The following is a 25625-nucleotide window of genomic DNA, read 5'->3' on the forward strand; positions in this document are numbered from 1 at the left end:
CACGACTCCTCCTGAAATGCCCCCATTCCTTGAGCAGGCGGAGAGTGGTGTCTGTGGGCCTTGGAGGGTAAGCACAGAGGAAAGGCAGTGGAGCTGGGCTCCACCCACCCTCCCTACGTTGAGGTTTTGGGGAGGCTCTGGAGGAAAAAGTGAAGCACTGTGGTTGCTTTCTGAGGTAGCTGGTGTGGTCTGGGAGGAAGGCTGAGGGGCTCACAAGGGGTGCGACCCAATTTCTCTGGGCCTGCCTCTCAGCCCCATGCTCTTCCCTCTCCTCCTATGCCAGTGTGGGCTTCAGTCATCTGGAGGGAGGTGGGGGCTGGGGAGGCAGCACAGGACAGGGTGGGTTTGCTGGCCTGGCCTCCAGCTGTGAGTCACTCCTGGTCCACATCTTCCTCCCTCTTCAATGCTGGCAATTTCAGAAGGGGGATGGTGATATGGAGAAGGAGGTCCCATTGATTACTCCTTTAGCAAGCCCCTCACCTCACCCACTCCTCCTCATGCCCCTTTCTCTACCTGGTGCTTAAGTGTGAGGTGAGCACCCCTCCAACCCACCCTCAACTCTATTGCTACAGTGATTTTCCCTGCAGCCTAAATTTGGACTCAATACACACCCTTCTTATAACCTTCTGTGGCTCCCTAGCACCCTCAGATAAAACAATGCCCAAGCTCCTCAATGAGGCCCTTGATGATCCAGGTACCATTGGCCTCCTAGCCTCATGACCCATCTTTCCCCAGCACACTCTAAACTCCAGCCATGCCCAGATGCTCAGGGTCCCCAGACCTGTGCTTTCTCATTTCTGAGCTTTGATCCATGCTGGAATGCCAATCCCTGCTTCTTCACCCATCCTGCAAGACCCACCTTCTTTCCATTCTGGACCATCCCACTTCGGGGCTTGCTCATGGACTTCCCTCAGAGCCAGCATCACACAACTTCTTAATTAGGTTCATGGCCAGATTCTGCCCCAACAGTGGACTACTTGAGAACAGGGACCGAGAGGGGTTCGTCTTCAAATCCTCTGAGGCCAGCTCAGGGCCAGGCACATAGTAGGTGCTCAGTATAACATCTGCTAAAGGGACGGGGAAAGGAAAGGCTGTGCCAGGCATCAGAGGGAGCAATGTGAGGAGAGTAGAGAGGGGACCCCAACCCCTGGTGGCCTGCCTCACCCTGGGACCCCTCCCATATCCTCTCAGGCCAGAGGCTGTCAGGCAGGGGCTCCTGGATGATCCCTGGCAGGCCCCTCAGGAGAGCCAAACCCCGAGGCCTGAGCCCTGAGCCTGGGCAGCAGCCTCAGGCCTGGCACCGGCCCAACCTTTAGCGCTTGTGAGGAGCACGAGAAGCAGCCGCAATCCCTGCTTCGGGGGAGGGGGAGGGGGAGGCCAAGGCGTGGCCAGAGCCTTGTGGTTAACGGATCCTGGGCCTTCTGCAGAGGCACCCAGAGCGGGCCACGCCCTGGTCTCTGCCAGGGAGCAGCCTTGCGAACCCAAGATCTAATTCTTTGAAGGACCCTGCACCCTCTCAGCTGTCTTCTCTGGGTACCCCCTGAGCTCAGCCAGCTGGCCCTGGCCCTACTCCCGCCAACTCTTGGGCCTAGCTCATCCTCCAACTATTTTCCACTGGCTTCCCCCAATCCTTGCCACAGCATAATTCTTTTGGGGGGTAGGGAGGGGTGAAGGAGAATGGAAGGTGGAGCCTGGACCCTGGGGGAGTGCTTAAGAAGGAATGGAGGGGGTCTCCGCTCTGATTGGTCATCTCTGCTCCAGAAGTGGCTTCAAAATTCTATTGACCCCGCCTCCCGTGGCCCCCATCCCTGTCCTGACTTACAATTGGCTGAGCACTCAGTGGGCGGGACTCACCGGGGTCTGGTCCAGTTAAAAGGGTGGGAGCGGCCCGGGGCACATCTCTCCGGTAGTCTTCAGACAGCTGGTGCCGCAGTCCCAGGAACATCCTTCTCTCTTCAGTCATGGCTTGTGTGAGTATGGGGGCCCCACCCCAAGGCCCAGGGATGGCGTGGGGGCAGACAACTAGGGGAGAGTGAGAGCCGATCAGGATCTGGGTTCTAGCTCCCGCAGTATGGCCTTGAACAAATGTCTTTTCTTTTCTGGGCCTCAGTGGCCATATCTGTAAAATGGGGGTGGGCACCATGGTCCCCCAAGGGCTCCTCTGGCTTGAAAATTTTCTGGATTCCTCCAGGGTCTGACAACACAGTTATTTCTGCCAAGGCTGACATTCTGCAGCTCTTTGAGAAGTGGGAGTGGGAAGGGTGTGGCTGACGGGGTGGGGGGGAGCATTTCGTTGGTGCCCAGGCCACTGTCCCTTCCCCCTCTTCCACCCCAAGGAACCTCCAGTCCCCTCCCCCCTGCAGCTGTCTGCAGTCACTGGGCCAGGGCAGAGTCACCCTCTGCTCCAGAGAGCTCTGAAAAGTCGCCAGGATCCGAGACAGGCTGCCCGGAGGGGGCCTCCCTGGGTTAGCCGGTGGAGGGGTGGTTCTGAACAGGCTGGTCAGGTGGAGGCTGGAGTAATTTCCCACCAACTATTCCTCCAGGCTGGGAGTGGGTGTGTATGATAAGGGATCCAGAGGAAGCCAGAATCTTCTGGAGGCCAGAGGAAAGAGGTTCAAGCTTCTGGCAGAAGGAACCACTCACACCAGTTAAGCTGTGTGCTCGATCTTGTTAACCCTGAGTCAGCCAGGCTGCTCTCCGGCCCTAGATTGCTCTCCCTTCTTAAACGGGCCTGACTGTTCCTTAGGGGTCTCCTCTCCAGCCCCTGCGCCTCTCTGCACAGAGGAGCTTGAAGGGGTTGGTGGCGGATGGCCTAGCCCCAGGTTGCTTTCTCTCCAGCAGAGGGGCAGATGACTTATTCACCTTCCTTTGCCAACAACTCGCAGTATGACCCATTCAGAGCCTGGTTCTATCTATTCAATGAGGCGATGGCACCCCACCTCCCAGGCCAATCTGCATCTAAAATCCCCTGGCTGAACCGCAAAAACTTCTAGATCCTGTCTTCTAGAATCTCAGTCAGGTTACAGACAAGAAACTGACCCGGCTGGGGGTAGGGACTTGTCCAGGACCACACAGAGAAGAAGAGTCTAGAACCTGCAGCCGGGTTCCTCAAGCTTCAGGTCGGCCGGGTCTGACCATCCAGGGTGGGGACCCCACCCCATGCCCCCCGGACACTGCGTCCTCTAACCTGGCTGGGCGGGGTCTTGTTTGTGCAGGGTCTGGTCGCCAGCAACCTGAATCTCAAACCTGGGGAGTGCCTCAGAGTGCGGGGCCAGGTGGCCCCAGACGCCAAGAGGTGAGGGGGCGACAGCGGTGGGCAGCAGGGGCGGGCGTGGCAGGGGCGGGCGCTCCAGCTCGAGGGTCCCGCCCCGCGCCTGGCAGGGGCGTGGCCGGCCAGGCCCGGCTCCTCCCTCAGGCGGGGCAGGGTTACTGTCTGCAGCCTATGAGGCTGCGTCTTAGCGTGAGTCACTTCCTCCGCGGGGTCTGGACGCCCCCACCATTGTTTCCCCTCTTAAACTAAACCAGCTGCAGCCTCGTCATCTACCTCGGCTGACTTCCCCCTCCCCCCCTTCTGTGGGCGGGACCTGAGCCTGAGCAGGGCGGGGAGAGGGAATGAAAAAGTGTCATCCCTGCGGCCCTCCATCTGAGGTCCCTCTTTCCTGCGCGCTTCACTCTCTAGACCTTTCTCTCCTTCGGTCCTTCCTTAACTCATCATTCATTCGGCCGGCTGGCCTAGGTTTTCCGCAGCCTTGTGACCTTGGACCAGTCAACCAACCGCCTTGAGCCTAGTTTGTTAATCAGTTAATGGAGGGGAGGTTCTGTGTAAGTGAGATGCTGGATCTCTCAGTGACGCTGGTGATGACCAGCTGACATTATAAGGAGCTGCACACTTTATGTGTACTGCTCATTTCATTCTTCACCAAACCTCAGAGGTAGGCGTTGCTGTCACCTCCACTCAGAAAATGTATTATTATTATCCGCCCCAGTTTTTGAGCGCTACTGTGTGTGACCCATCATGCTGGGCACCAGGGACAGAGAGGTAGACAAGACAGACGGGACACTTGCCTTCCCAGAGGTCGCCATCTGGAGGGAGTCTCCAATCTTGACCAAAGGGGTTGGGACACAAATTCATGCCTACAAAAGGACCCTTAGAGGTCCTTCCTGTGCAGCCCCCACTGTGAAGATGAGGAAACAGACCCAGAGTGGGGCAGGAGCTGGCTCAAGGTCACCCAGCAAGGAGGTGGCAGGGCAACAACTAGACTCCAGGTTTCCTGCCTCTCGGCTCAGTAAGTTCGCCCAGCTAGGTGCATCAATTGTGGACTGAGTGGCACAGACTGAGGGAGCTCACCTGTTACCCCCAGCTTCGTGCTGAACCTGGGCAAAGACAGCAACACCCTGTGCCTGCACTTCAACCCTCGCTTCGACGCTCACGGGGACACCAACACCATCGTGTGTAACAGCAAGGACGGCGGGGCCTGGGGGGCCGAGCAGCGGGAGTCTGCTTTCCCCTTCCAGCCTGGAAGTGTTGTGGAGGTGGGCTGGGGCCTGGGGGCCAGGGCAGGCGCTGGGTGGGCTGAGGCAGAGCTGGGTTTATGGCTAGAGACCTAGGTCCCGCCCTGCCCCTCTCCCCTCCCCTCCCCCTTCTCCCTCCCCTCCCTCCCCTCACCTGCTGGGTGAGCATCAGTGAGCATCCTCCCCTCTCCCAACCCCAGGGCCTCACCCACAAGGTGGAGCTGTTGTCAGGGTTACATGAGTAAAGGGCTCTGGGAGGGCCCGGGACCTGCAGGCCGTGGCCATGGCTACAGAGCCAAGGCTCCCGCTGTAGGGTCCACTCGCTCACTGACCTTCTCCACCCCCAGGTGTGCATCTCCTTCGACCAGGCAGATCTAACCATCAAGCTGCCAGATGGATACGAATTCAAGTTCCCCAACCGCCTTAACCTGGAGGCCATCAACTACCTGGCAGCTGATGGTGACTTCAAGATCAAATGCGTGGCCTTTGAGTGAAGCCAACTGGTCCATGGCCCCCAATAAAGGCAGCTGCCTCTGCTCCCGCTGAACCAGCCTCCTGTGTGTGTGGGTGTGGAAGGGGAGGTTCCGCCCACTCCCCCAGGCTCTGCCCCTTTCTTCACTTCCATTCACTTTCTCCATGCATGTCTCTTAAGTACCAGTGACATCTCCCCCTGAGCCCCCGAACAGAGAGCTCAGTACACAGCAGGGAGCTCAGTGACTACTAAGGCCCAATCACTACCCTCAAACAGCTCCCAACTTAGTGGGCCCCAGCACCCAGGAGGTGTTCAAAAGATGTTGAATAAGTCATCCCTGCGGCCCTCCATCTGAGGTCCCTCTTTCCTGCGCGCTTCACTCTCTAGACCTTTCTCTCCTTCGGTCCTTCCTTAACTCATCATTCATTCGGCCGGCTGGCCTAGGTTTTCCGGGGGGAAAGAGGCAAGAACAGACTGATTCATGCCCTGATATTGGGGCAGCACAGAGGGAGGTGGAGGGAAGACTACCTGGGGCTCCTCTCATTTGTTTTCATGAACTAGAAAGAGATCTGCTTCCTTGTAGGGCTATCAGCTGTGTGTCCTTGTGTTCCTTAATTGACCTCTCTGAGCCTCAGTTGATTCATTTATATGAGGGGGATGATAGCACGCAGCCTATCATGGGGGTGTTGCGAGGATGAAATGAGATATGTGAAGGAGGAACAGGGTAGTGCCTGGCACACAGTAAACTCTGTGATAGTGGTTTCCTGTCCCTGCTGCACCGCCTCTTGAGATGTTATTACCTGAATGTGAAGGGGAGGAAGCAGGCTCTGAGTGATGACTTGACTCCCTAATCTCTACCAGGCCCCGAGCTGAGTCATGTAGGGCTCCTCACGCATCCTAGCTTTGTGGCCCCAGGCCACATACCTCACTGCTGGAGTGTAAGGGCAGCCAGAGTGCTGGTTCTGTGACCTTCAACCCAACACTGGGAAGATGGGCTTGGAAGATGCCCGTGGCACCATCTGCAGGCCTGTTTCTGTAAAGGAGGCATTGGGATGTGGGAGGATACATCGGCTCCCTAGAAGCAGAGAATCTAGAAGTAGAGGCAGGTGGGCTGACTTGAAGCCCCGCCTGCAGGCTCCCAGAGGCTCCACACTGCATACTGCCTCTTCCCTACAGAGCAGAGGAGTGTGAGAGACTCACTCAGCCTGAGATGAGGCTTCCAGGAGCCTCTCCTCTCCTGGCTTCCAGAGGACAGGTTTTCCAAGACCAGCCAGGCTCTGTTACCTTGGAAGACAATGCTTAACCAGCCCCATCACTCACTTACATGATGGGACCTGAGCTGGGATCTGGGCAAACCCCACATACCCACTATTCCCCTGCACCGTTTCCTTTCAGCTCCCTGCTGCAGGGTCCCTACCTCCCTGGGAAATAGCCCCTGGGAACTGAGCCAATGTCCCAAGAAGGCTCAGAATCAGAAAGTCAGTGGGTGCCCCCCCACCCCCGGGGCACTGTCTCCTGAGGTCTGTGTGGGGTGGGAGCTTGGTAAATCTCACTCTCCAGGACAGCCTGCACCAGCTGTGGAAACCTGGGTAGGTCTCTTCCACCCTTAGTTTCATAATCTATAAAATGGGGGTCATTATTTGCACCTGGGCCCTCTTGGGTGGCTGAGTCCCATCTCGGTGGGTCTGCTGGGGCGGGGGTGGGGGTGGGAACCTTATAAGAGGGCCAGGGAGGATGGAACACACATGCTGAGAGCTGCCGTGAGCCACACCCAATCTCCAGACTCTCCTGGGACACCCAAGTGGCCACCCAAAGAGAAACAGTTCTGAAAGTCTGACTGTGGTGGGGCGCCCTCTTCTGGGCATTGGAGAAAAAGTCTCCCTGACTGCTTTTCTCTGGTTCTCATGGTACACCCAACCTATTCTCCCTACACTGGCTGAACACTTATGATACAGCAGGACTGGGACTACCTCCAGGCAGAGTAAAGCCCCAGGGCATATAAGGAGAGAGATTACTGGCTGTGGAGGAAAGAAATTAGGCATGTAGTCAGACCTGTGTTCAAACCTCAGCTCCATCACTGTGTGCCCTAGGACCGGTTACTCAACCTCTCTGAACCTGTCTCCTCATCTATCAAATTGCATTGATACTAGTATCCACCCTGTGGGGTTGTTGCAAGGATTAGCTGAGATATGTGGAGAACTGCATGGTGCCTGGCACATAGTAGGGGCTCCATAAATGTTGGTTCTCATCGCCTCTTTTAAGATTCAGTGTGTCCCAAGAGCCTATGAAACTGTGTCCAGAGAAACTAAGTAGAGCTCTGTACTTAGAATATCTGGGCTTCATCCTCAGCACTTGCTCTTCTTGCCTGTGTGACCTCGGGGAAGTGACCACACCTCTCTGAGCCTTACACCTAACCTCGAAAGAGATAATTGCGTGAAGAAGTTATGTAAATGGAAGCTGCTATTATTCTTCTGGCTCATCATCTTCATCCTCACTTCTAGTAAGAGAATGTGCCATCTCTTGCTGTGCCTGGCACACAGGTGGTGCTCAATCAATGTAAAAATGTCAAGGAGGAACCGACCCAAAAAGGGAGGTGGGTGTTTTAGACTGTGAGATGCAGTAAAGGGCTCTCGAGCATTTAGAATCTGGGTGGGATGCCAGTCCCTCATCTCCTTTCCTGGGGTGAGGGGACCTGGAACACCCACAGAAGAGTTTGGAGCAACAGTGTCTGTCCCCTGCCTGGGGTGGCAGACTTCACTCTGCCCTGGAAGCTTATGCAGATGTGCCCTTCCTGAAACCCCATGTGGGCTGGCAGCTAGGGCTGGGTGGGCTGCAAGGGCTCACACAGGAGGGCAGTTACGGATGATGCTGCAAGCGACTTAAAAATGGGGTGACTTTGCTTAAGTCACTTCCTTTCTCTGAGCCTCCACCGAAGGTGGCTTGCTGGGCATCTTCGGCGGGGGGTGGGGGAGCATAACTGCAGCGAGGGCGATGATTCTACCTAGAGGAAGGGTGCCAAGGGTGGCATTGGGCATAACCACTAGAGGGGTGGAGGGTCAGAAGAGTGGTTGTTCATCACCCTGAAGCCCCACCATTAAAGTAGTCTCCTGCTGTGCCCTGGATATGAGGATAACTGCCTTTCAGTGCCCAAAAGGGAATCTCCCGAGCAAAGGACCCGTATGGAATGGGTTCAACACTCATGGAGAGATGCACCTACTGTATGCCTGGCTCCTTTCAAAATTCATGGTCAGAGTCTGCGTCTTACCTTCTAGAGGGAGTGTGCTAGCTACTTGACTGCAGCATAAATGAATTGAGAATGAGGGATTCAGGCATACAATCCCAGCTACTAAAATTCCCCTTCAGGTGTTTTACTTCTTGCCTTCACATTCACGCCCTCATTTTCGGTAGAAGAGTGTGTTACTACATCCCAAATCTATACTTGGGGAAACTAAGGCACAGAGAAGGGAGGAGGCTTGTGTAGCAAACGTGTGTGGCATGTATCATGCTATACACACACTACATAAATCACTTATTCCTCACAGTTAGGGTTCTCAAAGCTTGATCCGTGGACCAGCAATATTAGCATCACCTGAGAACTTGTTAGAAATGCAAATTCTGGGGCTCACTCCAGACCTCCTGAATCAGAAACTCTAGGGTTGGGGCCAAGCGATCTGGGTTTCAGCAAACCCTCCAGGGAATTTAGATGCAAACCAAAGTTGGAAAACCATCGTCTTACAAATGCCCTACAAAGTCACTATGATTATCCCTATTTTACAAATAGAGTGATTGAGGCACAGCGAAGGCAATTGGTCCAGGACCTCACAGTTGTAACTGGGGTACCAGGATTCCAATCTAGGTAGTTTGGTCCCAGAAACGTCCTTTTGGATATCATCTCCTAGGTGACATCCGAATCAAAAGTAGGATCAGCAGTCTTTAGCCATTCATTAATAACTCTGTATTGAGCGCCTACTGTGTGCAAGGAACTGTGCTAGGCGCTAGGACCTGGGGGCCTCATTCTCCTCGTTGATAGTCTAAGAGAGGGAGTGGGGCTGGGTAGTCGCCGAAGGGGCAGGGATCTTATCAGTTACGCACAAAAGGGAGAAGTGGGGGAGACAAGCTGGGCGGCCCCTTTCAAAGGCGGGTCCTGGCGAGCGGAACTACGGAGCATCGCTGAGGGGCACGTCCGGAAGACTGAAAGCGCTACACCCGGAAGTGTCTTGGACGAGCGGGACGCGCCGCTGAGGCCTCACCGCTATGGGCCGCAACAAGAAGAAAAAGCGAGATGGCGATGACCGGCGGCCGCGGCTCGTTCTCAGCTTCGACGAGGAAAAGCGGCGGTAAGTGCCAAGGCTAGAGTGGATCCCCTTCGGACAAACGGGCAAGAACAAGGCCAGGTCCGCCGGCACACGCTCACGCGGAGAGCCCTTCCGGTCCCGCCCTCTCCGTGCGGCCCTGAGCTCCCCGCCGAAGGAAGCGGCCGCTGTGGTCCCCCAGCCTTGAGGAATGGAATCGCCCGCCCCGCCCTCACTTCTCTTATCCGCAGCCCGCCCAGCGCTCCTCTGTGGCGGTGGGAGAGTAGGGATCTCCGGTCTCCGACTTGTGGCTTCCACCTCCCCAGCCCAGCCGCCCTGCACGCGGTAGACTCTCAGTTTTTGATGAATGATGAGTGAATGAAATGAGTGGCTTAAATTTATTGACTCACCAGACGTCTATTAAGCTCCTCTGGTCCCCTGAGTTGGACCCCTAAGCTTCAGCACCTGATCCATCAAGTGTCCCCAACTCAGAGTGCCATCTGGGCATATGGTAGTGAAAGAAAGCAGGACCCTGAGCGCCCCCCCTCCACTTGTTTATAGAAAAGCTGAAATTTCATAGGCCTCCCTGAGTCATAGAAGAGCAGACTCAAGCAGTTGATCAGGATAAGCCAGCAGGCATTGGGGGATGGCAATGACTCTGACCACCTATTTCAGTGATTAACTGAGATTATTCCTTCATTTCCCTTTAAAACTTTGGTGGCTGAACAGAATCTTCGGAGATTGGTTTTTGGGGCAGATGCTGAGTCAACCAGATTGCAGGAATTCTGGTTAAAAGCAAATTTCTTTTTTGTTACCAAGGCTGTTGCTCCTAGGATCATACCCCTGCCTCTCCCTCAAATAGAAACCAGTTACTCTTATCTAAGTATCAGGAGGCAGCTGCTGAGAAGAAGCAAGAATTGGTTAGAACCCAGTCCAAGATGATGGTGGATTTGACTTTCCGTGGACCTTAAGCCTCATTATACACTCACTGTAATGTATTAGCATGCTAAGTGACACACCCACCAGTGCTATGACAGTTGAAAGTTGCCTTGACAACAACCAGAGAAGTCCATACAAGGACTGAAAATCTCAGACAAGGACTGATTGTCTCCATCACACCCTGAATGAGGATGTGATGGTGGAAGCCTCTCGTAAAATTCCACGTGGCCTGACCCAGGCCAGAGCTGTCCCTACTGCCCATCTTGGCTGACAGTTCCCCACTTGAGCACCTCTTCCTCACTCGAATACTTTCCTTTCTTTTCCGCTTCTGAGCAGTAAAGCAGCTGTTCACTTTGTGCTTCTGCTGTTCGAGTTCTTTCACAGTCAGCGGCAAGAACCCACACTTTTGTGGGCCTCCTAATTTAGGGGTCCTTCCATCCACTAACAGTAGTGAGTCAGCAAAACTGCCAGCATTGGACCCCGGAACAGATGGGAATAGTGCAGCCAGCGCTAGACAGATGAGAAGGGGCTGAGATCAGATAGGGGGAGGGAGGGAAATGCTGAGGTGTCATCAGGAAACTCAGGGTGGTGTCAGCAAGACCTACAAATGGGTCCGGGGGCAGGGTCCCGGGGAAATGGGGTGTTGGTCCAGTGGAGAGTTCGTGGAGGTCTGAGTGAGGGTGGTTTTGAAAGCCCCACTGGAAGTGGTTTAATTCACTGAGTGATAGAGTTTGCCAGCAAAGAAGGGGGCCCTCACCTGTTCTAGATTCCAAGGCCCACAGCCTGTGCCCACCACCTGGCCCTGTTACTGGCATCTGAGCCCTTGAGGGTAATGAGTGGAGAGAGGCAGAATCTGCCTCTTTTCCCCTAACCTTACACTCTGTGTGACCTTGGACAAGTAACCTTGCCTCTCAGTGTTCCTCATCTGTAAAATGGGGAGTGGTACATACTGCACAGGCTGCTGTGAGGATTTCATGAGTTAACAGGTGTACAGTTTTGGAATGGTGCCTGGCACATAATACAGTATTAGCTGGGTTTTTTTTGGGGGGGGGGGTTTGCCTTTTCTGGAGTGAGCCCTTCTTTCCTTGTATCCTGACTCTCTCCTGACTCTCTCTCTCTCTTGCCTCTGTCCTATAGGGAGTACCTGACAGGCTTCCACAAGCGGAAGGTGGAGCGGAAGAAGGCAGCCATTGAGGAGATCAAGCAGCGGCTCAAGGAGGAGCAGAAGAAGCTCCGGGAGGAGGTGCAGAGGGGGAGGGCGGGAGAGTGTCTCTGACCTGACTCCCGGGGGCCTTGCCACCTTAACAGCCTTAACTGAGGGAGTGTGGGCAGACCTGGGGTGTAGTTTTGTACAGAGACATCAAGGGCCCAGGTCTGGGGAAGGTTTAGGGTGGAACCTCCTGGTCTTTCACTTCAAGCCCTAGTCGCACTCATCCTGGATGTGACCAACGCCTCTGCCTGAGGTTAGGCTGAGAGGCCATACTCACTGTGTTCCCTTCCCTTTTGGTTTCAGCGCCACCAGGAATATTTGAAGATGCTGGCCGAGAGAGAGGAGGCGCTGGGTGAGTCCCTTGGCCTGACCTAGAGAATAAACAATAGGCTGGGTTTATTCATCCCTGGAGGCGGGGAGGGGTGTGAGGGCCACACAGACTTCTCTACCTTTAGTGGTCTTGGTGGTGACTTGGGGCTAGGGGTGGTCCTTAGATACCTCTAAATGACAGTAGATCAGAGACCAGGAGTGGACCCAAACCTCTTGGTAAACTGATCCTTAGCAGAAAGCCGAGTTTCTGAGGCCTGAAGGTACTAGAGGTAGAGGGGAGGGAGAGGCAGCAGCTCTGAGTGCCACACCGGGTTTGTCCTAGGTGGGGACCAGGTGGTCTGAGGTCTCCCTGGAGCATGAAGGGCAGAGGTGGGTCATTTACAGCATTTGTCTGCAGGCCAGGCTCTGGAGCTGGTGACTTCCTGGATACCCTCCTGTAGAGTAGAGGGGGCCATTGCACTCCAGGGTAGTGGGCGTAGGGGTAGGGGTGGGTGGCTGGAGCCTGCTGACTCATGCCCTGGGGCTGAGGTCTGGTTCTGTGACCCCGTGCACAGAGGAGGCAGATGAACTGGACTGGCTGGTGACAGCAAAGACAGAGTCAGTGCAATATGACCACCCCAACCACACCGTCACCGTGACCACCATCAGCGACCTGGACCTCTCCGGGGCCCGGCTGCTCGGACTGCCCCCGCCTGAGGTGGGTCTCCCTCCCAGCCCGGGGGAAAGATGGGCACAGGGGCAACCTGGCTTATTAGAGGTGGTAGTGTCCCTGAGTGCTGATCTGTGTCATGGGGATTCCAGCGCAAAGGGCTTCTTTCTTCCTGGGCCCCCACCAGGGCCTGGATTAAAGCCCCAAGCCCTGGGGCTTCAGAGGCCAGCTCCACTGCCGAGCGGCTGTGGGAGCATAGACAGTTTTCTCTGTCTTGCCTGCTTCCCTTCACCCATAACTTGCGGGTCACTGACGATAGCAACTGCCTCGTGGGATTGCCATGAGGATAAAAGTGGTCAGTCCACCAGCAGCACGCAAGAGAGCAGTTTGCTGTGAGCATTCCCATTGCATCACACGTCTCTGTGCGCTGACCTGTGGGGTGTGAGTCATTAGCAAGTTCCAACCAGCATTTGAAAAAAAAAAAGGAACAGAATATCATTGAAAATCAGGAAGCATCATAGTAAGCATTGTCTTATGAAGTTGAGCTCGTGTCTGGGTCGTGTAGGAATTTATGTGTGTGTTATGTGTACAGTTATCAGGTCAACCGCATTGCCTCACATAGGTTACAGTGCCCTTAAGTCCTAGAGCCGCTGCTTCATCACATCCTTTCTGACCTCACACTCGCCTTGTGTTTGGTGCTCATTCTTCTGTCAGGTCTGGTGCAGACAAGCCTCGTCCCTATTTTAGAGTTTTTTTGTGAGTGAGTGTCCGCTGTAAGCTGCGGCAGTGGAGGACTTGGGACCCCAGCTCTCTCCGTGGAATCCCTGCTTCGGGGCACAGAGGGCCTTTCTGCCCAGGCCTTCTCTGAGCCCCGACCAGGTGTGGGAGGCGGCAGGTCACGCCCCACTTGACAGAGCGCTGACTGCTCAGAGGCCTGAACTCTCTGTCTACCGCTCCCTGTGACCGTCCTCATCCTGTGCTTCTTTAGCAAGGGGCTGGGCGAGGGTCCGAGGAGGAGGCATCATCCGTGGAGAAGCCGACAAGAGCCTTGCCCAGGAAGTCCAGAGACCCCCTGCTGTCCCAGCGGTGAGCCCTGGCCTCCTTCCCCGTGAGCCCACTCCTCCTGGCTGGCGTTGGTGACTCAGCCTGCGGAGTTCCCTTCCGCTGGCCCATGGTGGGTGGCACGGGGCATGAGTGGGGCCCTCAGCAGCCCTCTACTCTGTTTGTCAAGTGGTCCTTAGCGCCCTTGCTACCTCCCACCTCTTCCCCGAGAACATCCAACCCTGGGTACCCTTAGTGCCTGGGGTAAGGGCCTTTCTCGCTGTGAGCTGAAGAGCTGGCAGGCCCTCTGGGGAGAGCAGGATGCCTTCAGAATGGATTTGGTCTTCCCAGCTTTCGGGGCCTGTCCTGATTTCCCCTCTGTGAGCCGGGCCGTCAGTCACCCTACTACCCAACCTTCCACCCCATTGTTCCCCAGAGTAAACTGAGGCCCTAGCCTCATCAGCCTTCCACCCTCTCACAGGATCTCCTCTCTCACGGCCTCGCTGCACGCACACAGTCGCAAAAAGGTCAAGAGGAAACATCCCCGCCGGGCCCAGGACTCCACCAAGAAGCCCCCGAGCGCGACTCGTACCAGCAAGACTCAGCGCCGCCGGCTGACAGGCAAAGCCCGGCACAGTGGGGAGTGAGCCCCAGGAACCAGGCCGGGCCCCAGCCTCGGCTGCAAGGGCCAGGCCTGTCTCAGCTTGGCTGTCCTGTCACCCAGCCTGCACCCAGGTGATGACGCCACAGCCCAAGCTTGGGAGGCCAGCACCTCTCCAGCCTGGGGCTTGGACTCCAGAAGGCGCAGACAGCCAAGAGCTGGCCTCCCCCAGGAGGAGCCTCCAGGGCCAAGTTTGGGGCATCTTCCCAAATGTATACCCCACCAGACCTTCATCAGATTGGTGAAACTAAGTGCGCTTGCGGTTGGTTTGTCCCTGGCCCTGATGCCGTGTGCCAAGGGCAGGCTTCTGGGAGGTGGAAACTGCTGGGGGCGTGGGTCACCCTCACTCTCCAGCAGTTCTCCCTGTGGGTACGAGAAGGTAGTGCTAGGTCCGGGCCCCCGACCCAGGGGGAAGACCAGCGTCACCCCTGGTAGAATCCAGAGTCTACCTGCTGCTCTGGGAAGTGGGCAGGTGGGTGAGCAGAGCCAGGCTGTGCCTTTTACCAGCTGAGACTTAGGGCTGGGCCCTTCTCATTGGCTTTATTGGCCTCCTCAGAAATCTGTCTCGACTCGTCTGCAAGTCTGGCTTTTTCAGAGCCCGTCAGGAGGCCAGCTGGCATGAGGGCTGCCACTTCTGCACACTTCTCCCAGGTGAACCTTCAGGTGTGGTTTCAGAGCCGTTGAAAACCAGCCTTGTTGCTTCTTTGTCCAGCTTGTGAGTGACTCACCTCTTCCACACCCTGCTGTTCTCCTGACCGAGCAGGGCTATTGGCAGACTCCAGGCCCACCTGTGGCAGGTGGACGTGGTGGCAGTGTGGACCCCCGGAGTGCCTGTTCTGGAGGTTGTCAGGCCCTGCTTGTGCTGACTGACTCCTGTGATTCTGGGCCAGAGCACAGGAATTTCGGGTTGAGCCCTGGTTAGGGGAGCCATGTCGGGCCCTGATGCTGGGACTGCAAAGGGGAGAAGGATGAGCTCTCTGCCCCGGTGAAGCTCACGGACCAGTGAGTGTGTGTGAGAGGAACACTGGTACCGGTTCTGCCCAGCCCTCAGGCGTTGGAGGCTCCTGGAGGAGAGGGAGCAGGGACCTGGGATCTGCAGGGCAGGCCTTCCCCTCTATGGAGGGCCTGCCAGGAGCAGCCCTGGCCCCCACACTGGGCAGGCGCTCTCCTCAGTCACCATCAAAACCCTCTGTCTGGTGCTGTCCGGTGGCCGATGCAGACCTGAGGGCCACACCTGGCTGTGGGAACACGAAGCTCAGGGCTTGTGGCTGGGACGCCCTGTGACCTGGCTTCTCCATTCCTTCCACCTATTCTTCCTGCTGCCTTTCTGTTGTCCTCTCCGTGCTTGGGGTGGGGTGCTTTGCCCTGCTTGGTTGCCTCCATCCAGGGCAGAGGGTGGGGCCTGTTACTGGGCTGTCCAGGTGGTGCTGGTACTCAGCCCAGGGCGGTGAGTCTCAGCCGTGACAGGCCCCTGTGAGCAGGAGCAGAGCTGGGCCTGGGGGGTCTGTGCACACAGGGGTTTGAGTCCTGGCTCTGCTGCTGGCCCACTCTGAGCTCCTCACTGCTGACCTCACTGGGGCTGTTTCCCCATGTGTAAGGAGACGTAAGACACCTACCTCTCAGGCCTGCCCTGAGACCAAAGTGAGACCATGTTCATGAAGCTGTGGCTCCTGGCATTCCCGGGGTGCACTTCGGCATGTGCCCGGCTGCTGCTGACCACTGAGACGTCTGACCTGGCTCTGTCCTCCATCCCCAGTAACATGGGATCTTTTACAATTTACATCTACGTTTGTAATATTTACTAGTATTAAATTCTCATCTGCCCTCTCCCACGTGTGCCCTCAGGTCTTCCAGCAGGCCAAGGAAATTGAATTGTGATTTTTTGCCAATTCTAGGATCGAGGGTAGTGGAATCAGAACGCTCTGGAGAACTTGTCTTTTCTCTCCATATTTGACCTGGATTCTTCTGTTGCTCCCCATCCTGCAGGCTCTTGGGGTTGGGGCCTCTAGGAGTTTAATCAAGAAAGATTAGGTTTAGCTACATATAAAACAAGATTTAAAAATAACTGGCTTAATTTGCAGCAACATGGATGGACCTGGAGATTGTCATACTAAGTGAAGTAAGCCAGAAAGAGTAAGAAAAATACCATATGCTATCACTTATATGTGGAATCTAAAAAAATGACACGAATGAACTTATTTAAAAAACAGAAACAGACTCACAGACAAAAAACAAAATTTATGGTTACTAAGGGGGAACTAGGGTTGGAGGGTGGAGGGATAAATTGGGAATTTGGAATTTGCAGATACTACTATATATAAAATAGATAAACAAGGCCCTACTGTTTATAATACAAGTCTTGTATTCAATATCTTGTATTAGCTATAATGAAAAGGAATATATATATATAACTGAATCACTATGCTGTACACCAGAAATTAACACAACATGGTAAACGGTGTATACTTCAATTAAAATTATATATATATATATAATATAAAATATATATATATGGCTTATGTAAGAGAGGAGTTCTCAGTTTAACAAAAAATGCTTTCCCAGAGCTGGGAAAGCTGAGGAGCTGAGATGGCAGGCTTTTCGGTTTTTGTTTTGTGCCATTTTCAACACGGGTTCCACCTTGTGGTCCAAGATGGCTGCTGGAGTTTCAGCCATCGTATCTGCTTCCCAGCTGCTGGAAGGGGGAAGGGATGAAGACCACGGCACATTGAGGTGGCTCCCCATCCCACCCTGGCTGCCCCATTGGCCAGGACATTGTTTTAGCTGAGTTCTACTCATTGTCTCTCAGTTGTCTGTAGCTGGGATTTATGCCGAGAGTGGCCTCTGGTTGGGCACACAACTCCAGGGAAGGATCCAGAAGGTAGATATGCCCAAGCCATGGGTCTTTCTGCAAAGAAAGAAGTCACACCTCAGATACATTAACATCGTCAGACTAGTTGAACAAGCCAAAGGACGTGGTCCAGGACCTTACCTCCAGGGGGCGCCACTCACATGGTCCACAATGTAAATTGCACCCCAGGAGCAGTGGGGGTCTTGCACTGGATCCCAGCTGAGTGAGCCCTCATTTAAGGCTGGGGAAGCCATGGAGGGCTTCCTGGAGGGGGTGGCATTTAAGCCATCACTAAAGGAATGAAAATCTATCTTGATTTACCACTTCAGAGACACTGCTTGGAAGAGAAAGCCTGAAAATTAGTTTGGTTTGAAACATGTAGTGTTTAAAAACAATTTGACTTGGCCATACTTAAAATTTTTGAGGTTTCATATAAAAGTTGAGATTTCCAATTTCTCCGGTTAAAAACAAGCTTGGCCGCTTTGGATCACCACTTCACAGGGTAGCCATAGGCCAGCCCTCATGACCCCTTTAGAGACTTGTGCCTTCCTGACCCTGCTCCCTTCCTGGGTCACAGCCCCCTGCATCTCTATCTTGCCTGCCCGGACCACGTGATTCTCCAACAGGCCTGTGGGCTGGGAGGACTGGGATGACCGTTCCCGTTTGACCGGTGAGGAAGCTGAGGCTCAGGAAGGTAGAGGGAGAGAAGAACTGTCACTTACTGTTCTGCTTCCCTGGATCTCTGAAGAGATGTGTCTGGGCCAAGGGCAGCAGCATGAGCAAAGGAGGGGAGGCGAGCAGGCACAGACTCTCCAGGGAGCAGAAAGGGGAATGAGAGGCTGGAGCTAAATGGTGACAAGTGGTGACACTACCCTGGCTGCCACCATTACACCCTGAGCCACCCCACAGAACTCAGTGTTGCTAGACCAGGCTCTGTCATCAAGGAACTGAGTGGCTTTGGGTAACTTGCTTGAACCTTGAGTTTCCTGTCTATATAATGGGTTGTAGCTGCCCTTCCCATCACAGGGATGGTGTGGGGAGAAACCCACTGATGTGTATGTGAGGATGGCAGCTTTGCCCTCTTGGGAAAAGGAGGAGCTGTCATTACCTAGATTACTAAGAGCCCCTCTTCTGGCCTCAATCACAATCACCTACCACTGTCCCCCACAGGAGGGGGCTTCCTCCAACTGTCCCCTTCACTCCTCTCAACACACCCTTGGGCTCCCAGGCCCCCTCCCCCCACCTCCTTCCAACCATGTCTCTCCCTTTCAGAACCCTGGCTGCTGCCCAACCTCCCACCAACCATTTCCCCTGCCCTGGAGGAGGGGAACCAGGCAGTTTCAGAGCTTAGAGAGAGCACTCAGGACAGCTCACCAACCCTACTCACTGGCCCTCCCCCTTATTCCCTCATTCTTTCCACTCCAGCCCCAGTGTCTGCTTCCATCCCTGCAACCTGAAGCAGCCTGAATCCCTCTTTCCCAGGACCTGCAGGCTCACTGCCTCATCTTCTCTAGGTCTTTGCTCAAAGGTAGCCATCTGAGTGAGGCTTTCCCTGACCACCTTATTTTAAAAGTAATGCCCTCTCCACAGCAGCCACTTCCAATCCCCTCCCTGCTTCATTTTTCTCCTGAGCACCTATCACCAGCCAACGTACTCCATATATTGCTGACTTATCTTGTTTGGGATCTGTTTGTTTGCACTAAAATGTAAGTACCACAAAGTACACCAAACAGGAGAATCACTCTCCATGAGTATTGAATGAATTAAATTGTCAAGAGTGCCACCCTGAGTTGGCTCCAGATTTTACTGATTGGTGGGGGCTAGAGGGCTGGGGCCATACCCTCACCTTCAAAGTCAAACCAGGTATCCACTTCACCCTTGGCTCAGAGAGGTCAAGTAACTTGCAGGATTACACAGCCACGAAGTGCTAGAGCCAGATATTGCACATGAGTCTCACTACTTTGTTTTGCTTACAGTACACACCAGGGTTTTGGTCTTGGCTCTGCCACTAACTGTGTGACACTGGTGAGTTAGTTAATTCTGATCCTAGTTGCTGTGAAATGAGGATCTTGGTACTTAATCTTTCAGGTTACTATGTCCTCATATATGTAAAGATTTTGGAATAGGAGTTGGCAAATTGTGCAGAATAAATGTTAGCTTAAAAAAAGAAGGCAATTTTTCTTTTCTTGTTTTTTTTTAAGGATGAACTGTACATTTTGTGAGTGAGCGCCACATCAGTGGAAGGGTACAAATGGTTGAAAAACCCTGGACATTTAATTTCATCCTCACAGGTACTATTACTACCCCTATTTTACAGATAAGAAAACGGAGGCACAGAGAGGTTAAGTCTCCAGCCCGAGGTCTGGACTAAAGCCAGCCCGGGGGACTGTGGTGGGAATAAACCAAAGGGAAAGAGATTAGGAAGCCAGACCCGCCAGTGCCAGGCCTCTCAAGAGCCCCCTGGGAACCCCCTGGGAACCCCCTGACACTGCTGCTCAAGCTAAACGTGCAGCGGGTCCCGCACTCGGAGGCATCTGGGCGCCGCCCGCCTCCGCCCCGCCCCTTGCTCTCGGGTTGTCCAATCCCACAGTCTTCATGTAAATAAAGCACCTAGAGAGAGCCTATGCGAGAGTGGCAGGGGCGTGGTCGTCGTCCACCTCCCGGGCAACGTTCTGATTCATTGTTAAAATAAAGAGGCTGTGACCCCTGGCACCCCACCCCGTCACCCCCTGTGCGTGGAAACCCGAGCCGAGGTTAGTACAGCGGGCAGAAAGGTTGGAAGGGAGGAGAGGCTAGTGGAGAAAGGTAGAGGGATAAGAGACACGGGGAGGGACTGGTTGACTGGCTGGATGGAAAGAGGTCCAGGGGTCCATTCTCCGGGTGGGGCATGCATGTCCGCTGAAGGTTTTTTATTGTTATATCCACACCTAAAGTGCATTTTAGAGAAGGATTCTGCCAATTGGTTGGGGGTGGGGAGGAGGAAGCGGGAGCGGTGAGGGGCACGTGTAGTAGAGCCCCCCACCCCCGCCCCGAGGGAAATAACGTTCTTCATCAGAGGCGATCCTCCTTTATGTGGCAAGATCTGGAAAGAACCGCCCAGGCAGGGCAGGAGGGATGCGTTCCCCTCTCCACCACTGGAAGCTGGGAACGACTTTGGGAGATTACAGTCCCGGGAGGATCAAAGACCCCAGGACCACCGAGGGGTCAGTGGGTGCCCCTCAACCCCCACTGTGCCCTGCTGCTTCCCTAGGTCTGATGGTGGAGGAGCCAGTACCTTCTCCCTGGCTGCCCCAGGGGAGGACCTGAAATTCCCCAGCTTTCAACCGAGATTGGCAACTAAGGCTGAATCCCTGAGCGGCTTAGGAGGAAACTTGCCAGGTAAGGACTGTATGGGCACATGACCTGGAGGCATGGTAAGGTGCATGTGTTTGGGAATATGGATTCCTCTCCTCCCCACCCCTCTCCTGGCTCTACGTGAGTGAGGATGGCATCTTCAAATCACTCTTCTGAACGGGCTTCCCCCACCCAGGGTGTGGCATTGGAGCCCTTAGCGGCACCTAGAGGGAGATCCCTGGGCTGAAGTCAGAGTCTCTTTGGCTGAGCTCTGCCACCAACTTGCTGTGTGACCTTATGTTGTTCACTTTCATCCATGATTTTGTCCTCAACTCTGAAATACCTGGCTGGCCTCTTGCCTCACTCCCAGTGTCTCCTAAGTGACCTGTGTGAGCTGGCAGTGAGGTCCAGTGTCCCTCACTTCCACCTCTGAGAGGGTGGCGAGGCACACAGACTGGGTGTGAATCCAGTTCAGCCACTGGGGCTTTGAACAAGTTCTGGAACTTCTGTGAGCCTTAGCTGCTTCATCTGGTTGGCATTAATTTTATCCACAATGCAGGATACTTGTACGGCAAGGGCACTCAAACTTCTAGGTGCATTGGAGTCACCTAGGAGACTTGTATAACACCTTGTATAGGTGTCTCACCTCCAGAGATTCTGACTGGGTGAATCTGGAAGGAACTGGGAATATGCATTTTATGAGCAGCTCAGCTGAGTCTAATGCAGGGTCCCCAAAATACACTTCGAGCAACGCTGCAGTAATGACTACAAATCACATGTCGAATGCTTGGCAGAGTGCCTGATGCTTAGGAGGTGCTTAATGAGTGTTTGTTGAGTGAATAAATGAACAGATGAAAGAACTGATGGATAACCTCATTTCTTTGGTTCTTGTCTATCTAGGGGCAAGCTGGGGCTGGAGTCTGGGTAGGCTGCCAGCCAGTTAGCTGGTCCTTGCTCCTATCCCCACATTCTTCCCAGGTCCCACCATTTTGGATTGCAGGAGCTGCCCTCTGACTCAGACGATATGGAGGGGATGGCTGGGAATGCCCCCTGTGGACATTTTGAGGCCAATGTGCTTACCCAGAGCTGCTGTCAAAACTGCTTCCACCCTGAGGAGGCCCACAGAGCAGTGTACCAGGTGGGCAGTCTTTCCTGAGTTGTCGGGGTGGTTTGGGATGGGGGAGTCTGTGATGGGGGGAGGGGCCTCGCTGTGCCACTAACTTGCAGTTAGACCCAGACACTGACCCTCCTCCTGGGCAGAGCCTCAGTTTTCCCATCTGTACAATGAGGTGGTGGGACTATGTTAATGTTTCCCATGCCGGTCGCCTCCTGCTTTTATGATTTTTTTGCCAAGCCTCATGAAATCAATTACTTACCTTATTGTCCTTTAAATCAACATTTTTTGGGGGGTAGGGTATAGCTCAAGTGGTAGAGCACATGGTTAGCATGCATGAGGTCCTGGGTTCAATTCCCAGTACCTCCTCTAAAAATAAATAAGTAAACCTCATTACCTCCCCTCCCCAAAAAACCAACAACAACAAAATCAAACCAACACCCTTTTTTCACTTATACTAAAACAAAACTTTACATCACCACCACAAATAGAAACCTAGGATCATATCCTTTATAGAGAAGGTTTAAAGGAAAGAAAGAAAGAAAAAAAAAAACCAGAAATGTCATTAAATTCTAACTAGGGTGTTGTCGGCTAAAGGCTCTGAGCCTGAGTCCTGCTGTCACTCTGTCAAAAAGGGAGAATGGTAGGTGTTAGGCATTAAAGGTCCCCCACACCCACTGGAGACAGTCTCCTTGAAGGTATTGAAGGAGTGAAAGGGGAGGGGTTTTCTCACTTCGTGATGGATGTGATTTTAGGCTAAGCCCTGGTGCATGTAAACCTGAGCAGCTGGTACACACGCTCTGAGAAGCACGGGACCCGTGAATCTCCGAGGGCCCCTCCAGCCTTGACCCCCTATGGCTCCATCATCCCAGGGGGGTGCTGAGGCTCCTCTTAAGCCTGGCAGCCATCCTCATGCAGGCGTTAGGCTCTAAGAGGTGGCCATTGTAAGGGAGTTGCTGTTCAGCTTTGGAGCCAGGCAGGCCAGAGTTCCAGTCCCAGGTTTGCCATTTACCAGCTGTGTGACCGTGGGTCATTGATCTCTGGTTTCATTCTCCATATGGGTAAAGTGGGGCAACAAAGCTTCTCACTCAGGGCATCCGGCCCTGCTTAGCTCAAGTCACATGTGGCTAATTCAATACACGTTAGTTTCCTCTTTTCCACCTTCCCAACCAGAAAAATAAACCTGGGAGATTCTTTCCTACATCTCTTGATACCTCCAACAACAGTTCCTCTACCCTCACCCAAGTTCAGGGAACAGATGCCTGAAAGCCCCGTGAGTCCATCTCCCATGCAAATGACCTTCTCCCAATGAATGGGGAGATGGTAAGTGTGGAACAGGAGAAGAACCTTGGATTCAGGTCTGAGTTTTAGTCTCAGTCCCACCACTTCCCAGCTGAGAACTTGGGCCAGCTCATGTGTTCACATATATTGCAGAGGTGCTTAAAATGTCCTGAGCATGACGCTAGATGTTGGGGAAATAGTGATAAATAGAACAGATGCAGTTCCTGGTTCATGGGGCTTATAGTCTAGTAAGAGAACTGGAGACTGAGAAAGTAATCATGCAAATAATTATTTAATCGTGGTTGTGATAAATGTTGTAAAGGAACAGCAAGAGGCATGAGGGTAAATGATAGGGCATCGGGGAATGTTTCTCCAAGGAAATAATATTTCAGCTGCTGGTAAGGGTTGTGAGGGCATGGCCAGTGAAGTTGGGGGAAGAGGGGAGGAAGGGAACGGTATGTGCAAATGCCCTGAGGCAGAAAAGAGGAGAAACATTGGAGAGAGGGAAGCCAAAGAGAGGGAGGGGCAGAGGGCCTCTAGGACAAGGATGGAGAATGGGGTGGGGACTGGGATTCACCGGCCTTGTGGGGACTTGTGGACATGCTGAGGACTTTGGTCTTTTTCCTGAGAGGCATGGGGAGCCACTGAAGGTTTTAAACAGGAGAGTGAAGGGATCAGATTTGCATTTTCAAAAGTCAGTCTGACTGCAGGGCTGAGAATGGACAGCAGGGAGTGAGAGTGAACCAGGTGACCAGTGAGGAAAAGTGCAATTACTCATGCCAGAGATGATGGAGACTTTGAGATGGAGACAAATGCACACATTTCAGAACTAACTGAATAGAAGAATCTAAAGGATTTAGTAACTGAGTGACGTGGAGGGGGGTAGAATATAGCTGACTGCTAAGTTATTTCCTGAGGCAGTGTTCTTGGGATGGGAGGTCTGTGTGGAGTTGTTTGGGTTGGTGAGTGAGAGGTCCCTGGGGACACACTGGCGATGAGGGGAGTTGACTTAACATAAGGCGCTCAGGAGCCAGACCTCAGCGGGAGGCAGAGGCTTTCAAGTTATCAGGATCTGGCACCGATGATCTTGCTTATGGAAGAGCAGTTTCAAATATGTGGAGTCACAAAATCTGTATGTTAAAAAAGCACCCCCCAGCCTTGAGGGAGCTGTGCAGTTCCCAGCTGGACCCCTAATTACACATGGAAACAAACGCATCCCTGAGGAGCCTGCTAAAGGTATCACCTGGGATAGGAGCCAGTTCTGACATCACCTACGTTAGAATATGCAAAAATGGCCCCAGGTCCCAGAGCAACCCTTTCCCAGAAGCTTGCTCCAGCTCCCCTAGGATCCTGGGCTCCAGAAGCATCTCAGTTCTACTCTCAGCTGAGTCTCACAGGCTGGGAGGAGGACATATCCCTTGAAATCGCACAGCCTTGACCAGGTCCTGGCCAGGGAGGGAGGAGGGAGGAGGGAGGAGGGGCTAAGTGGGAGAGTCCGGCTGTGTGCCAGGCACCACACATTCCTTTTCAATGTATCTATTCTTAAGTAGACTTAACATTCTATTGATTTAACACTAATAAAATTCTATTGAATGTTTTTATACTATTATATTTAATGTGTACAGACCAGGCACTTTACAAATATTAACTCATTTAAATCTCATAACACCCCTAGGAAGTGGGTTCATTAATCATCCCGTTTTGTAGATGACAAAACCAGGCTCAGAGAGGAAAGCCACTGGGCTGAGGTCACCGAGCTGGGAAGTGGAGGCGCCAGGATTGGGCCTGATGTCTGTCTGAGGCCAGAGCCCATGCTGACCCGCCAGACAGGAAATCAGAGCTGGGGACTGGCTACTGGGCCTACTCCTTCGGGTAGTGGGTAGTGATGGGGGCTGGAGGTAAAAGCAGGGAGGAGGTGCTGGGACAGGCTGGGGCTCCTGCTGGGCTCAGGACCCCTTGAGGATGCCCCGTGAGCCGCTCCCTCCTCATTCATGTGCTGAGGTCCCCAGGGCAGCCAAGGTGCCAGGCCAGGCTGCAGATCTGACACCTCCTGCTACCCAGCGCTGATCAGAATCTAGCTCTGGGGCAGGGGGCGAAACTGAACCCAGCCAGGCCTTCTCTGGCGTGGACTGTGCAGCAGACACCCCAGCCCCACTCCTTGTCATGCCCAGATCCCACAGTGGTGAGTGGCCTTCTTGGAACCCAGCGACTCCGTGCCCACCCTGGGGCTGTGGCCAGGCTGTGGCCTCCGCCCTGGTTCTGGGCTCCAGGGTCCCCAGGGAGCCCGCGCCCAGGCCCCCGCCCGGTCTGCTCTCAGGTGAGCCACAGGGATCGGGTTCCTGCGGTTTCATGTCCTGCATTGTTCTTGGCTGGGCCCTGGCTTATGAAACAGTAATGAGGGGCCCCTGCTCCCGCAGCTGGCCCCTCTAAGGTTTCCACTGCCTCGGCCGACGCCGTCACGGCCCAGAGTCGGGGCCTGGGAGGGCGGCAGCGCGGGGGCCTGAGCCGGAGCCCCCCAGGGACGAGGGTGCTGACAGCCGCCAGCCGCCACCGCCGGAGCCCGCCGCCCAGGTAACCCAAGAGGAGGCGGGGTGCAGGGTGCTATGGCCACTGTCTCCCACCCCCAGGGGAGGGCCCTGGCACCCTAGGAGGTGGGAAGGAATGGGGGGGCCTTCCCGGAGGGGAGCAGCCGTTCCCCCCGGGTGAGCCCAGCACCAGCCTTCGCAGGTGTGGCCCTGCTCAGGGCAGGAGGGAGAGAGAGGCCTGCAGTCGGCTCAGGGCCCCCCGCCCCCACCTCTGGGGCCTTGACCCTCCAGCCCTGGAAGCCCCGTCATCTTCAGTAGGGCAGATCTCTGCCTGCCTCCAAGGTCTTCTTTCCCATCTTCTCCCTCAGACTACCTCTTCCTCCCTCCGGCATTTTCCTTCTCCAGATCAGCTTAACCC

General features: G+C 54.2%; 3 protein-coding genes across 4 annotated transcripts in view; all 3 read left to right on the plus strand.

Annotated features, from left to right (window-relative positions):
• The first annotated feature begins 1822 nt into the window (after positions 1-1822).
• Positions 1823-5059, plus strand: LGALS1 (galectin 1). The gene is made up of 4 exons (XM_010960333.3): positions 1823-1970; positions 3216-3295; positions 4362-4533; positions 4860-5059. The coding sequence occupies exons 1-4, from the start codon at positions 1962-1964 to the stop codon at positions 5004-5006; spliced, it is 408 nt and encodes a 135-aa protein (XP_010958635.1). The 5' UTR covers positions 1823-1961; the 3' UTR covers positions 5007-5059.
• Positions 5060-9164: 4105 nt separating this feature from the next.
• NOL12 (nucleolar protein 12) lies at positions 9165-14357 on the plus strand. 2 transcript variants are annotated; one of them, XM_010960332.3, is made up of 6 exons: positions 9165-9321; positions 11353-11458; positions 11729-11777; positions 12310-12452; positions 13393-13490; positions 13927-14357. In XM_010960332.3, the coding sequence occupies exons 1-6, from the start codon at positions 9239-9241 to the stop codon at positions 14090-14092; spliced, it is 645 nt and encodes a 214-aa protein (XP_010958634.1). In that variant the 5' UTR covers positions 9165-9238; the 3' UTR covers positions 14093-14357. The 2 variants fall into 2 exon arrangements, with proteins under 2 accessions (XP_010958634.1, XP_045376632.1); XM_045520676.2 differs by lacking the exon at positions 9165-9321 and adding an exon at positions 9430-9621.
• Positions 14358-21296: 6939 nt separating this feature from the next.
• Positions 21297-25625, plus strand: part of TRIOBP (TRIO and F-actin binding protein) — a 55272-nt gene continuing 50943 nt past the window's right edge. Inside the window, exon 1 of the mRNA XM_045520675.2 lies at positions 21297-21425. Within this exon, the coding sequence (XP_045376631.2) occupies positions 21312-21425 (114 nt within the window). The 5' untranslated portion in view covers positions 21297-21311. The remainder of the gene's footprint in view (positions 21426-25625) is intronic.

Source organism: Camelus bactrianus, chromosome 12 (assembly GCF_048773025.1).
Source record: "Camelus bactrianus isolate YW-2024 breed Bactrian camel chromosome 12, ASM4877302v1, whole genome shotgun sequence".
In the NCBI taxonomy this organism is placed as follows: Eukaryota; Metazoa; Chordata; class Mammalia; order Artiodactyla; family Camelidae; genus Camelus; species Camelus bactrianus.